Source organism: Lithobates pipiens, unplaced genomic scaffold (genome assembly GCF_037356315.1).
Source record: "Lithobates pipiens isolate NorthernLeopardFrog02 unplaced genomic scaffold, aLitPip1_a1.2 Scaffold_18, whole genome shotgun sequence".
Classification (NCBI taxonomy): domain Eukaryota; kingdom Metazoa; phylum Chordata; class Amphibia; order Anura; family Ranidae; genus Lithobates; species Lithobates pipiens.
In genome coordinates, this window is record NW_027507758.1 from 31,861,776 (window position 1) to 31,876,786 (window position 15,011).

Sequence of the window (15,011 nt, forward strand, 5' to 3'; positions counted from 1 at the left end):
ATTTTTTGGCTGAAAGATTCAAGGAGGCGGGCAAACGTCAGCTGAATCTGTCCAATCAGATGCAGCCATAGTTCAGGTATTTTGGTAGCCGACAGGGCTGGCTGTCAAAATATAATGTGAACAGTGGGAGATATTTTTCATCCACAATGCATAAAGTGGATGAAGGAAATCAGTTAACTTTCTTTTTTTTTTTACGTTCTGCCCAGAGGTTTCTTGGCGGTCGATTTACTAAAGGCAAAAAGACTGCACTTTGTAAAGTGCAGTTGCTCCTGAGCTTCTTAAATGAGGTAGAGTTTCACTTTACAAAGAACACCCAATCACATGCAAGGAAAAAAACAAAACAAAAAAAAAACAGCATTTCTGCTTGCACATGATTGGATGATGGAAGTCAGCAGAGCTTCTATTCATTTACTAAGCTTTGGAGCAACTGCACTTGCAGAGTGCACAGTCTATTTGCCTTTAGTAAATCAACCCCATAATGTCTTGCTTCTTAGGGGTGGTGTCTGTGCCACAATATTTTCTTTGTCGCCCTACATGCTGCTAGCTTTACTTATAGTGCTATATATGATTAAAGTGGTTGTAAACCCTTACAACCAACTTTGACCTACAGGTAAGGCTTACCTGTAGGTCCAAGAAATATCTCCTAAACCTACACGGTTTAGGAGATATTTGCCGAAAGACAGGCACCGCTGTCTACGGCGCACTGAGTAAACGGCTGTCAACGGCGGCTCCCGTGCGCATGCGCGGGAGTGAGGTCATTGCAACTTCGCCGAATGACAGTGCCGGAGCAGTGAGACCCACCGAGAAGATGGACGCTCCGGACTACAGGGGACAGCGATGACTTCGCTGGCTCCTGTGTCAGGTAAGTGACACATAATGGACTATGCGATGCATAGTAGTCCATTATGCTTTACCTTTGCAGGGAATCAAAGAGGAAGTAAACTCATCAGGGTTTACTTCCTCTTTAATGCTGCCACTGAGCCTAACTGGATAACATTCTTGGCCTGAGACACTGAGAGGCAAGACCATATACAAACCCCCTCATACCGCTTACCTGCGTGCCCAGTGCCTGAATGTCATGCTCGAATGTGGTGTGCATTCTTTGTAGTGTTTCAACTGTGTTCTGATCTCTTCCCAGCTCCTCTGGAATCTTCTTATGCTTATCCTGTATGCGCCCAAGGATCTCTTTAGCATCATGATAGAATTTGTGTAGTTCATATGAGGCAGCCAGTATCTGCGTTCTGGTGTCAATCAGCTCAAGGAGGTCCGCCCAGGCCTCGTTCAGGCCATCCTTCCATTCTGCTATAGTAGCAGCATCGGAATGTCCAGAATTAATAAGGTCATCTGCCATGTGATTAACAGTGTCCACCCTCTCCTGTCCGATGTGCCCAGTATCACGTGCAAACTCTCTGAACCTCTCTTGCAACATCTGAAAAAAGAAAGAAAAAAAAGAGGAGTTTAGAGTTTCAACGTTGTGCCAATTAATATTGCAATGAATCTGTTCTTGCACTGGTCATCCATAAAGGTTATACTTTATTCCCCACTCGAAATGGCATCTTTTCAAACACGGCTACCTGACACCACCGATAATGGCCAAACCTGGCTGATGTGGTTGCTGAAAGCCCATATAGTGCTGGGAGCAATAGAAGTGTATTACTGAACACGGGAGATCCCTCGCTTGGCACAGGTGCCAGTCAAAAGAACACTTTGCATTTTCTCAAAGAATATAAAGCATTCTCTGATTGGATGACGTGGAAAGCCAGGGCAGTGACTTCACAATCTCCACCTCATGCAATCATAAAACGCTTTGCATTCATTAAGCAAATGCAAAGCGTTGTGTGAATGGCTCCTGTGCCGAGCGACCTTTTGTGTTCACCAATAGGGATGAGCTCAGGCGTGTTCGCATTGTTCGCGTGCAGAGCCCGCCAGGAAGTCGGCGCAGCGCTGCACTAATCACAAGCAGTGAGACATTGCCCGATCTCTGCAGCTGCACATCGGGGAAATGTCTCACTGCCTGTGATTAGCGCAGCACTGCGCCGACTTCCTGGCGGGCTCTGCACGTGGGCCATGCGAACACGCCTGAGCTCATCCTTATTCACCAAGCAACGGGTAAGCCACCCAGCATGGAAACGAGAAACAACCGGCGATCTCTGTAGCAGCGGTGCCTACTACAGCAATTTCCAGCTTCCACAAGGACTGGCCAGGTATGACACATGGATACTTACATTAGTTCAAGCTGGACCAATGTAACGAAGCAATAATAGCTATACCTGGAATTCATCTTTAAGTCTTACATACAAAATGTTTTCTGAACACTTTAGGAAGTGGAAATCATAATAAACTTTCTGACTTCTTTTGGTCGTTTGAAAAATGATACTAAAACTCAAATGTGCATTTTTTTTACCCCCTAGAATTAGTTTACCTGTTGGTGCTCTGTTTCAAGTATAATAATATTGTGTGTAAATATAAATAGAGATCTAGAGTAATATATATGAGAACGATATAGATACACACACAGTATCCCACAAAAGTTAGTAAGTACACCCCTCACATTTTTGTAAATATTTTATTCTATCTTTTCATGTGACGACACTGAAGAAATGACACTTTGCTACAATGTAAAGTAGTGAGTGTACAGCTTGTATAACAGTGTAAATTTGCTGTCCCCTCAAAATAACTCAACACACAGCCATTAATGTCTAAGCCGCTGGCAACAAAAGTGAGTACACCCCTAAGTGAAAATGTTCAAACTGGAATCAATTAGCCATTTTCCATCCCCGGTGTCATGTGACTAGTTAGTGTTACAAGATCTCAGGTGTGAATGGGGAGCAAAGAACTCTGAGGATCTGAAAAAAAGAATAGTTGCTCTACATAAAGATGGCCTAGGCTATAAGAAGATTGCCAAGACCTTGAAACTGAGCTGCAAGACGGTGGCCAAGACCATACAGAAGTTTAACAGGACAGGTTGCACTCAGAACAGGCCTCGCCATGGTCAGACAAAGAAATTGAGTGCATGTGATCGGCGTCATATACAGAAGCTGCCTTTGGAAAATAGACGTATGAGTGCTGCCAGCATTGCTGCAGAGGTTGAAGGGGTGGGGGGTCAGCCTGTCAGTGCTCAGACGATACGCCACACACTGCATCAAATTGGTCTGAATAGCGGTCATCCCAGATGGAAGACTCTTCTAAAGATGATGCACAAGAAAGTCTGCAAACAGTTTGCTAAAGACAAGCAGACTAAAGATATGGATTACTATAAATGTCCTGTGGTCTGATGAGACCAAGATAAAGATAAACGTATTTGGTTCAGATGGTGACAAGCGTGTGTGGCGGCAACCAGGTGAGGAGTACAAAGACAAAATGTGTCTTGTCTACAGTCAAGCATGGTGGTGGGAGTGCCAGCACTGGGGAGCTATAATTCATTGAAGGAACCATGAATGCCAACATTTACTGTGACATACTGAAGTAGATCATGATGAGACTGGGACACAGAGCAATATTTCAACATGATAACAACCCCAAACACATCTCCAAGACAACCATTGCCTTGCTAAAGAAGCTGAGGGTAAAGGTGATGGACTGGCCAAGCATGTCTCCAGCCCTAAACCCTATTGAGTATCTGTGGGGCATCCTCAAACGGAAGGTGGAGGAGCGCAAGGTCTCCAACATCCACCAGATCTGTGATATCATCATGGAGGAGTGGAAGAGGACTCCAGTGGCAACCTGTGAAGCTCTGGTGAACTCCATGCCCAAGAGGGTTAAGGCAGTGCTGGAAAACAATGGCAGCCACACAAAATATTGACACTTTGGGCCCAATTTGGACATTTTCACTTAGGGGTGTACTCACTTTTGTTGCCAGCGGTTTAGACATTAATGGCTGTGTGTTGAGCTATTTTGAGGGAACAGCAAATTTACACTGTTATACAAGCTGTACACTCACTACTTTACATTGTAGCAAAGTGTCATTTCTTCAGTGCTGTCACATGAAAAGGTAGAATAAAATATTTACAAAAATGTGAGGAGTGTACTTACTTTTGTGAGATACTGTATATATAGATAGATAGATAATCTCATGCAATTGTGGTCATCTTCTCTGTATCTCAGCCAGGGTTCGGACTGGGTTCACAGGTGTCGCTCTAGTACTGTCATGTCGTGGCAATGACAAAGCTTATGTGGGGACCTTCTTTGAGCCTAAGGCAGGCCATACACGGTTCTAATCTCGATTGGTTCAGCAGGAACCGTCCAAGATTTGAACAGTGTATGGGCAGGCTGTATGTACCAAGATGATCAATTGATCAACTTGGGTACAACATGCCGTGTTTAACCTGCTAGCAATAATCACTGTCTTCTTCCGGTGGGGATACCCCCCCCCACCCCCCAGCGGGAGAAGACAATGGTGCGACAGAAGGGATTCCTGCATTAACACTATCTTTGGTTGGATTCCCCTCTCAACAATCTCTTTCCTGCAACCTATAATTGTAGGAAAGAAATTTTCTCCATATATGGCTGAGCCCAACAAAAATTGATGTTTAGGCAATACAAATGCATGGGATCTAATCTCTTACATCAGTGTGTCACACTGCTCATTGAATTTTATCGTGCAATAAGCCTGGAGATGCAATATAGAGATTTAATGCACATAGAAATGTAAAGCGGTGTCTAAAAATCTAAATCTGAGAAAAATAAGAATATCGGCCACTTACTGTAACATGTTCATAGTCCTGTCCCAGCTCATGGGAACCTGCTACAACCTCCCTCTCTGCAATCCATTGCTCCAGGTCATCCACCTCCCGGTTGAGTTGGAACAGCCTGTGCCTTTCATCCAGTTTTCCTCTCCTCTCCTCCGATAAATCTTTCAGACCCGCATACAGTTTGTCCACTTGCGACTGACGCATGCTGATACGTTCGCTGTGCAATATACAGAAAGTGGAAAGAAGCGCATTATCAAAAGGTGAACACTTTCAAAGAGAAACCTGTGCTAGGGGAACTATGGAAGCTTCCATTCTTACAATACTAGTTGCCTGGCCTTCTTTGGTTTCAGCACTTTCAATGATCTAAAGCAGGGGTCTCCAAACTTTCTAAACAAAGGGCCAGTTTTCTGTCCTTCAGACTTTAGGAGGGCCAGACAGAAGTTAAAAATGCATTTAGAGTAAAAAAAAGCACCCCATCTTTGATGACCATGAAAGGAACTGTGCCCCATCATTGGTGTCATTGGGCCTCATTGTTGGTGTCAGTGGGAGGAACTATGCCCCATCATTGGTGTCATTGGGCCTCATTGTTGGTGTCAGTGGGAGGAACTATGCCCCATCATTGGTGTCATTGGGCCTCATTGTTGGTGTCAATGATGCCCCATCTATGGTGTCATTGGGAGGTACTGTGCCCTATCATTGATGTCATTGGGCCTCATTGCTGGTGTCAGTGGGAGGAACTATGCCCCATCATTGGTGTCATTCGGAAGTACTGTGCCCCATCATTGATGTCATTGGGCCTCATTGTTGGTGTCAGTGGGAGGAACTGTGTTCCATCATTGGTTTCAGTGAATGAAATAGTGCCCATGGGCTGGATAAAAGCAAGAAAAGGGCTGCATGCGGCCCCAGGGCCGCAGTTTGTAGACCACTGATCTAAAGAAAGTATGAAAGGCAAATCAAAGTGATGTCTGCACACTTGTTGCTGGTAAGAAAGTTAGAAACGATTGGTTCAACTTGACAGCTGGGAGAAGACTGCAATGATAATCTCTCCCTAGTTTTTCCACACCCAGCAACCCTATTTAGTAGTACATCATATACGGTTTCTAAGCCAAGATACATAAGACCAGTCGGTTTAAAATTGCATAATGTGCAATATTCTCAAAAACTTTTAACCACTTTAGGTACGCCCTACCCAATATATATATATATATATATATATATATCCACACACCCCTCCTCAACAAATTATACTCCCTTGGCCTCCACGATTCTGCTTTATCCTGGTTCTCCTCTTACCTATCTCAGCTATCTTTTCAGTGTCACTTACAACTCCATCTCCTCCGCTCCCCTTCCTTTTTCTGTTGGGGTACCCCAAGGCTCCGTCCTTGGGCCTCTCCTATTCTCACTCTATACCTCTTCCCTGGGCCAGCTGATAACCTCCCATGGTTTCCAATACCACCTCTATGCCGACGACACCCAGATATAATTCGCTCCACTCCTCAACTCACCCCCTCGATCTCCTCACGGATCTCAAACTTACTGAATGACATATCGATATGGATGTCACACAACTTCCTCAAACTCAATCTTTCTAAAACCGAGCTCATTATATTTCCTCCTTCACGATCCCCCCCCCCCCACCCCATGACTTCACCATTAATAACACAACCATTGTCACCGCCATACATGCCAGGGTCCTGGGTAGATTATATATATCTATCTATACGAAATCCGACACTTCCGGGTAGGGGGCATGCATGCCGCTTGCTTCCCATGCGATTACACACAATGGAAGCCGATCGAAGGGTGCAGGTACTAGATGTCCTCTGGCACTCGCTGATCATCAGGCAGAGAAAGAACTGCGATCTGTAAACAAGGTATATCGCTGTTCTGACAGGAGGGAAGGGATGGAATGTGTGTGTCCCTGCAAAGTATGGAATAAATTCCGCCTCTTCCCCTAGTAAAAGCACCTAACACAGTGTAGTAAAACACTGGCTAGGCACAAAGTTAACCCTTTGCTCGCCCCTGTTAACCCTTTCCCAGCCAGTGTCATTAATACAGTGACAGTGGCCATTTTTAGCAACGATCACTGTATTAGTGTCACTGGTCCCCAAAAATGGCAGTGTCAGAATGTCCGCCGCAATATCGTACTGCTGTTTAAGTTGCTAATCGCCGCCATTACTAGTAAAAAAAAAAAAATATCCTAAAAGTTGGAGATGATGCTCTAACTTTTGTGCAAACCAATGTATGCTTATTGGGATGTTACCAAAAACATGTAGCAGAATACATATTGGCCTAAATGTGTTTTATAGCAGGAAGTAAAATAAATATTTTTTTTTTCTTTCAAAAACGGTCTGTCTTTTTGCTTATAGTACAAAGAAGAAAAAAAATGCAGAGGTGATCAAATACCACAAAAAGAAAGATTTATCTGTGGGAAAAAGGGACCCAGATTTTATTTGGCTACATTGTTGCATGACTGCGCAATTGTCGTTTAAAGTAATGCAGTGCAGTATTGCAAAAAAAAATGCCCGGGTCATGAAGGGGGTAAATCTTCCGGGGTCAAATGGTGGTCAATAAGGAAAAAGTCAAAAAAAAAGTATAAAAAAAAATGGAATCAAATAGTTTTATAAAAACATTGGATATTCAGGGGAAAAAAATACTTGCACACAGCCCATTTCCTCTGAATAATCCTACAATACAGCTGCACCCCCCCTATTAAGACCCCATACACCAGGCATGTCCAAAGTCCGGCCCGCGGGCCAATCGCGGCCCGCAGTCCGGTTTTGAACGGCCCGCCTGGTGTGCTGCGGGATCAGGGCTGTCAAATGAGCCGATCCCCGGCACTGTGTGAAGCTCCGTCGGCTTCAAATGTGAAAGTAAAGTGCAGAGGAGTGTGCTGTGCTCTCTGCTTCCCCCTACAGTGCAGTACCCGGCTGAATGAGGAAATGGAATGGAAAGGTACTGTACTACAAGCTAGATTCGTTTTAAAAAGGCTTTATTTATGTGTGTGTGTGTGCATGTGTGTCTGTATGTATGTATGTGTGTCTGTATGTGTGCATGTGTGTCTGTATGTATATGTGTGCATGTCTGTCTGTATGTATGTGCATGTGTGTCTGTATGTGTATGTGTGCATGTGTGTCTGTATGTGTGTGTGTGTGCATGTCTGTCTGTATGTGTGTGTGTGCATGTCTGTATGTATGTATGTGTGTGCATGTCTGTCTGTATGCATGTGTGTGCATGTGTGTCTGTATGTATGTATGTATGTATGTATGTGTGTGTGTGCATGTGTGTCTGTATGCATGTGTGTCTGTATGTATGTGTGTCTGTATGTATGTGTGTCTGTATGTATGTGTGTCTGTATGTATGTGTGTCTGTATGTATGTGTGTCTGTATGTATGTGTGTCTGTATGTATGTGTGTCTGTATGTATGTGTGTCTGTATGTATGTGTGTCTGTATGTATGTGTGTGCATGTCTGTATGTATGTGTGTGCATGTGTGTCTATGTGTGTGTGTGTGTGTGTGTGTGTGCATGTCTGTCTGTATGCATGTATGTGTGTGTGTGTGTATGTGTGTCTGTATGTGCATGTGTGTGTGTGTCTGTGCATGTATGATTGCATGTGTGTGTGTGTCCATGTATGTCTGTATGTATGCGTATGTGCATGTGTGTCTGTATGTATGCGTATGTGCATGTGTGTCTGTATGTATGTGCGTGTGTTTGTATGTGTGTGCAGCATGTGTGTCTGTATGTATCTGTGTGCATGTATGTGTGTGTGTGTGTGTGTATGTATGTCTGTATGTGCGTGTATGTATGTGCGTGTATGTCTGTATGTGTGTGTGTGCATGTGTCTGTATGTGTGTGTGTGCATGTGTCTGTATGTATGTAAGTATATGCATGTGTCTGTATGTGTGTATGTCTGTGTGTATGTGTATGCATGTGTGTTACTTTTAATCCAGACCCCCCCCCCCCCCCATTCTTGTACCATCAGAACTGCTTTTGTGGTGCTGGTGTGTGTGATAGCAGCCAGGATTGCTGCTCCTCTGAAAAGCAATCCATATACAGATTGCTTTTCAGAGGCATTTGAAAGGTGGTAAAGAGGCATTATGTTGCCTCCTCACCACCTGTTTTAAGCCCGTAAATGTAGCATCACTATACCGCAACTGTGCAGTCTACACAGTTGCGGGGTAGTTGCAGTGAAGGCCCATTCACCCTGAGCATACCTCCAGCTGCAGCCACAGCATGTGTACACCCCCAGCTGCTCCCTCTGCAGCTAAAGGGGGAGAAGTTGGGGGTGGTAAAAACAGCTTAACCATGTAGTTTTACTGCCCCTCCAATAAGCCCTTGGTTCACATCTGCATGGCTGCATGCTGTGTGTAGGGCAGCCCATGCATTTCAATGGGCTTCCATACCCACAAAAATGCAGGGAAAGAAGTCCCAGAGCTTTTTTTTTTTTTTTTTATTGCGCTGCACCAAAAGCACCCCATGTTTCCAATGTGTGGGGTACCATTAAGACTTAACGGTACCCCCAAAGAACAGAGCATTCGTCTGTGTGTCAGGCAAACGAGCGCGACAAAGGCACGAGAATTCTTGTTGGGCAGTGTATGAGTGCTCGAATGACCGAATTTTAATGGTTCAAAGAATGTCAGGCAAAATGGTCGGCCCTCACACATGTTCACTTCATCGAATCTGGCCCTCTTTGAAAAAAGTTTGGACACCCCTGCCATACACTATTAGATTTTCTGCAGATTTTTGTCTTCAGATTTACCAAAACCATGTAGTGCAAGGGCCTGCCTGATTGCATACACATTGAAACGCTTAAGGTTTGACCTCATATTATATGGTTTTGGTAACTCTGAGGACAAAAATCTGCAGAAAATCCAATCGTGTGTATGGGGCTTTAGTCTCACAGCCGGCAATATGTGGCTATACAAAGTCAAACTCCTAACGGGGACAGGCAGGTGATCTACTTTCTAAAAAGGTATTTTAATTATAATATATTTTTAACTAATGATCTTATTAATAATCTTTTGAATACCCATTAGCTAAGCAACTGCAATTCACAATATTGTTTTCTTTCTTGATATAGCCAAGCAATTACAGAAGCCTCTTATTAGTTAGAATGTAGCAGCTGACAAAGCCTTAGGCACGTGGATCGTACCGGACCGCCATGTCAAACCGATCACCTCCTGTGAACTGGCCGAGCCCCAGTCGCCCCCCTCCCCCGGACACCGTATACAAAGAGATACTGACCTCTCAGGATGTCCATCTGCCACCAATGCTCTACTCGTCTTGGAAAGCTGATGTACCGTCTCTGCGTAGTCCTCCACTGCCTGCTCCAAAATCTGGTGCTTCTTCAGCATAGAGACGGCGCTCTGCTCATCCTGCAATACAACACCAGAGGTCAGCGGGGAAAAACGATCCGTGTAACGGGATCTCTGTTCTCCAGCAATCTGCCAGAACAGCACTGAAAATAAGATCATGAACAGCATTGAACGGTTGTCTTTCACTCTACAGACCAATTATTCATCCTTTGGGTTCCGGGTATCCTAGTTCACCTAATCTGTAGCTTTTTTTTGTGGGAACATCAGTTACGGCACCCTGGAAAGACGATCTCTTACCGCCACACTTTGCATTTAGAAGATCGATAGTCTGTCTGTGAGCAGCTTAGCTGGTCGGTGTATATTTAGAATCCGAAAATAAAATTAATGGTCATCCAGTTTTTCCATTTCTAGCAGATTCCCCATTAAATGCATTTTTTTCCTCTGTTAAAGAGACACCTCAGACTATTTTTAGCAATCACATTTTTTGTCGTCATAAAGTTGCCATTTTTTATGGGACTGCTATTTTTACATGACTGCTGTTCTAGTTCTTCAGCACTGTTTTTCAGTACACATTAAAAGCTCACCTTTCGAATGGCTGCCTGAATGTTAGGCAACGTGCTTAGCACCATGCTTAAAGCGGGATTCCACCCTAAAGTGGAACCTCCGCTGATCGGATCCCTCCCCCCCTCCGGTGTCACAATTGACACCTTTCAGGGGGGAGGGGGGTGGAGATACCTGTCAAAGACAGGTATTTTCACCCACTTCCGGGCATAGACTCCTGTGGGAGTCTACGCCATTTCCTGTCCTGCCGCGCTGTCTGCTGGGACACACACGGGTCCCAGTGACAGCGAGGAGATTTCCTATTGCGCGGCGCAAATCGCGCATGCGCAGTAGGGAACCGGGAAGTGAAGCTGATTCGCTTCACTTCCTGATTCCCTCACCTAGAACAGCTGCCGGCATCGCTGGACCCCGGGACAGGTGAGTGTCCATTTATTAAAAGTCAGCAGCTGTAGTATTTATAGCTGCTGGCTTTTAATATTTTTTTTTTTTTTAGGTGGAATCCCTCTTTAACTACTGAGATGGGATCAATTGGGGGATAAACCCAATAGTTTACAAACTATACAAAAGAGAAACATGCATCATGTACACAACAATTTAAGTCAATAAAATCCCTTTATAAAACTTCATATGGTACATGCACTTCCAAAGCATTTCACTACGTTAGGAGCTTGCTCATAGGTTACCTTATGAGTAAGCTCCTAATGGACTGAAACACGTTAGAAAGCGCATGTACCAGATGAAGTGTCCCATATTTTGGAGAGACCAACAAATCGATATTAAGGCTCTTAAAGAATTAAACTCCTGTGCATAATTTGCATTGCTCCAAGGAAATTGGTAAAACTTAGTAAACTTGTAATGAACACCAATGCCTCATATAACATCTATGTGATCAAGACAAGGGTTGTACTTAAGTTCAGTCACCTTGGCTTTCTCTTCTGACATCATGTAAAGTTCTTGCTCACTCATCCAGGCCTCGGCCTCTGCAGCATCAAAGTAATATTGCTGAGCTTTGTGGGCTTCCTCCAACCTCCTGTGCCTCTTCTCCGTCTCCTCAATGAGGAGGTTCCATAGCGTCTGAAGGTCTGACAGTCGTTTCTGCATGGCTTCAGGATTAAGACTGCCATCTTCCAAAATCATTTGGCTCCTCTCGAAGATATCATCGTTGCGGTGTTGGTGGCCTTGGATCTCCTTCTGAAGAGTCTTTAAAAAAAAACAAACAAACAAAAAAAAAAAAAAACGTTATATAAATGTCAAAAACACGCAAAGATGACCACACCACCAGAAGAAGCTGGTGCTAACTGCTAGCTATGGATAGTCAAGATGGCCATTTTGATTACATCAGGTTATGGTGGTTCACCGATTCTGGTTACATAACCACCCAATTTTCTATGAAAACCAGGTATTCATGTCTCAGTTCTGTACTCCCCAAGGTAATCCCTGTTTTCATGGGCTCTCCAACATCTACAGCTTTTGGGAGGTCATCAGAGTAGCGATATACACTATACATCTCTCTCTCTCTAGATCGATCTATATCTCTCTCTCTCTCTCTAGATCGATCTATATCTCTCTCTCTCTCTCTAGATCGATCTATATCTCTCTCTCTCTCTCTAGATCGATCTATATCTCTCTCTCTCTCTCTAGATCTATCGATCTATACGTCTCTCTCTAGATCTATCGATCTATATCTATCGATCTATACGTCTCTCTCTCTAGATCTATCGATCTATATCTATCGATCTATACGTCTCTCTCTCTAGATCTATCGATCTATATCTATCGATCTATACGTCTCTCTCTCTAGATCTATCGATCTATATCTATCGATCTATACGTCTCTCTCTCTAGATCTATCGATCTATATCTATCGATCTATACGTCTCTCTCTCTAGATCTATCGATCTATATCTATCGATCTATGCGTCTCTCTCTCTAGATCTATCGATCTATATCTATCGATCTATACGTCTCTCTCTCTCTAGATCTATCGATCTATATCTATCGATCTATACGTCTCTCTCTCTCTAGATCTATCGATCTATATCTATCGATCTATACGTCTCTCTCTCTAGATCTATCGATCTATATCTATCGATCTATACGTCTCTCTCTCTAGATCTATCGATCTATATCTATCGATCTATACGTCTCTCTCTCTAGATCTATCGATCTATATCTATCGATCTATACGTCTCTCTCTCTAGATCTATCGATCTATATCTATCGATCTATACGTCTCTCTCTCTAGATCTATCGATCTATATCTATCGATCTATATCTATCGATCTATATCTATCGATCTATATCTATCGATCTATATCTATCGATCTATATCTATCGATCTATATCTATCGATCTATATCTATCGATCTCTCCCTCTCCCTCTCGCCCTCCCTCTCTCTCTCGCCCTCCCTCTCTCTCTCGCCCTCCCTCTCGCCCTCCCTCTCCCTCTCGCCCTCCCTCTCCCTCTCGCCCTCCCTCTCGCCCTCCCTCTCGCCCTCCCTCTCGCCCTCCCTCTCGCCCTCCCTCTCGCCCTCCCTCTCGCCCTCCCTCTCTCTCGCCCTCTCTCTCTCTCGCCCTCTCTCTCTCTCGCCCTCTCTCTCTCTCGCCCTCTCTCTCTCGCCCTCGCCCTCTCTCTCTCGCCCTCGCCCTCTCTCTCGCCCTCTCTCTCGCCCTCTCTCTCGCCCTCTCTCTCGCCCTCTCTCTCGCCCTCTCTCTCTCCCTCTCTCTCTCCCTCTCTCTCTCCCTCTCTCTCTCCCTCTCTCTCTCCCTCTCTCTCTCCCTCTCTCCCTCTCTCCCTCTCGCCCTCTCTCTCTCTATCATAAATAAAGAACGGTGAATAGTGACCACAATACACCGATTGCTTGTGCTGCTCTGTACACATCATCCTCTAAGTGTTTGCCTGTGCCTTGCTGGAATAAACCTAAAAAATCTTTTCAAAATTGGCAGCCTTTTCTTTTTATTTGGGTACAGCGTCGCATGACCGTGCAATTGTCTTTTAAAGTAACGTAGTGCAAAAAATGGCCTGGTCATGAGGGGGGTTTTTGTAAACCTTCTGGGGCTGAAGTGGTTAAAACACACCAATGGCAGCCAAAAAAACATCAGTTTCTAACCAATTTAGATTTTTCGAAGCAAATAAAAAAATTAACATGTTTGAAAAAAATGTATGGTTGGAAACAAAAATTGGCAAAAAGTATAGGCTGAGTGACATTGAATCTTCCCTAGTCTACATCCCTACAGTTCTCACATAAAAGAGGGTGAGGTCCAACATTCCGGAGTCAGCGGTATTTGGAATATTTAAAAATTAACCTTTAAAATTTCCCTAAACTTTCACAACTGAAAAAATAAATAACTGTGACCAAAGACACAATTCTCTGCAAAGTGTTTTACCATTCAGAAAGAATGTGTGATGAATTACATACAGAATTCTTCCCGAACCGCTTATCATACCATAGCTGAATAGCTCGTTTTCCTATATTCATTCTACACAAACAAAACAAATCGCTCGTTCTAGGAATTTACTCATCTCTACACGAGTTAAATGAGCCGCTTCACAACAGCGGTAAAGACCCTCCAATCGCACAAACGTCATTCATAAAAGGAAACATTTGTTTAGCGACTATAAACAAACATTCGGGGCGGCAAAGAAAGTCAGTCCTTTGAAACGTTCCTCTAAGCCTCCCATTCTGCAAGTAAAAATAACATTGCGAGCACAAAAGGCCTCGGAGACATCTCGCAGAAAGGAAACGCGGCTCCCGAAACCAGAGGACAAGGAAAATACCATCTCATTTGCGCTTACCCGTGTTTACACATGGGTGTAGCTGCTATTGGAGTGAGGAAGGAAATGATTCAAATCGCATTCCACGGCATGAATGCAGCAAACTCAGGAAATGCAATTTCATGTGGCTGATGTTTTAACTCTTTATGGAAAAGGCAAGGCTGGTTTAGAACTAGGGATGCACCGATACCATTTTTTTTTTTTTTTTACGAGTACCGATATTTTTTTTTTTTAGTACTCGCCGATACCAATTGTCGATACCTACCGCAGCTGATTTGTTTCCACTTCAGCTGTCAGCAATGGTACAAAGTCGGGGCTGAAACAACGAATCGATTAATCGACAACTAATCGATGAAATTCATCGATTACTATTTTCACAATTGATTAATCGGGCAGTAACAAAATGGGGTTAACGTTAATGAGTCTGATGATGATTTAATAGTATATCTCCTCTAATGGTATATACAGTATATCTCTCCTCTAATGGTATATACAGTATATATCTCCTCTAATGGTATATACAGTATATCTCTCCTCTAATGGTATATACAGTATATAGCCTAATAGTATATACAGTATATATCCTCTCTAATATATACACTATATCTCTTCTGTCTTATTTTCAGAGTGGATTCGATATTTTGCTCCCTATCCATATAGTTGATTAT

The 15,011-nt window shown here is 43.7% G+C and overlaps 1 protein-coding gene across 5 annotated transcripts in view; it reads right to left on the bottom strand.

Annotated features, from left to right (window-relative positions):
• The window catches only part of SPTBN1 (spectrin beta, non-erythrocytic 1), a 295,191-nt gene that overhangs the window by 46,649 nt on the left and 233,531 nt on the right, over positions 1 to 15,011 (bottom strand). For all 5 annotated transcript variants that reach the window (XM_077485548.1, XM_077485547.1, XM_077485546.1 and 2 more), the window contains 4 exons: positions 11,490 to 11,768; positions 9,937 to 10,067; positions 4,704 to 4,908; positions 1,055 to 1,429 (listed from right to left, as the gene is read on the bottom strand). In XM_077485548.1, the coding sequence (XP_077341674.1) occupies positions 1,055 to 1,429; positions 4,704 to 4,908; positions 9,937 to 10,067; positions 11,490 to 11,768 (990 nt within the window). The remainder of the gene's footprint in view (positions 1 to 1,054; positions 1,430 to 4,703; positions 4,909 to 9,936; positions 10,068 to 11,489; positions 11,769 to 15,011) is intronic.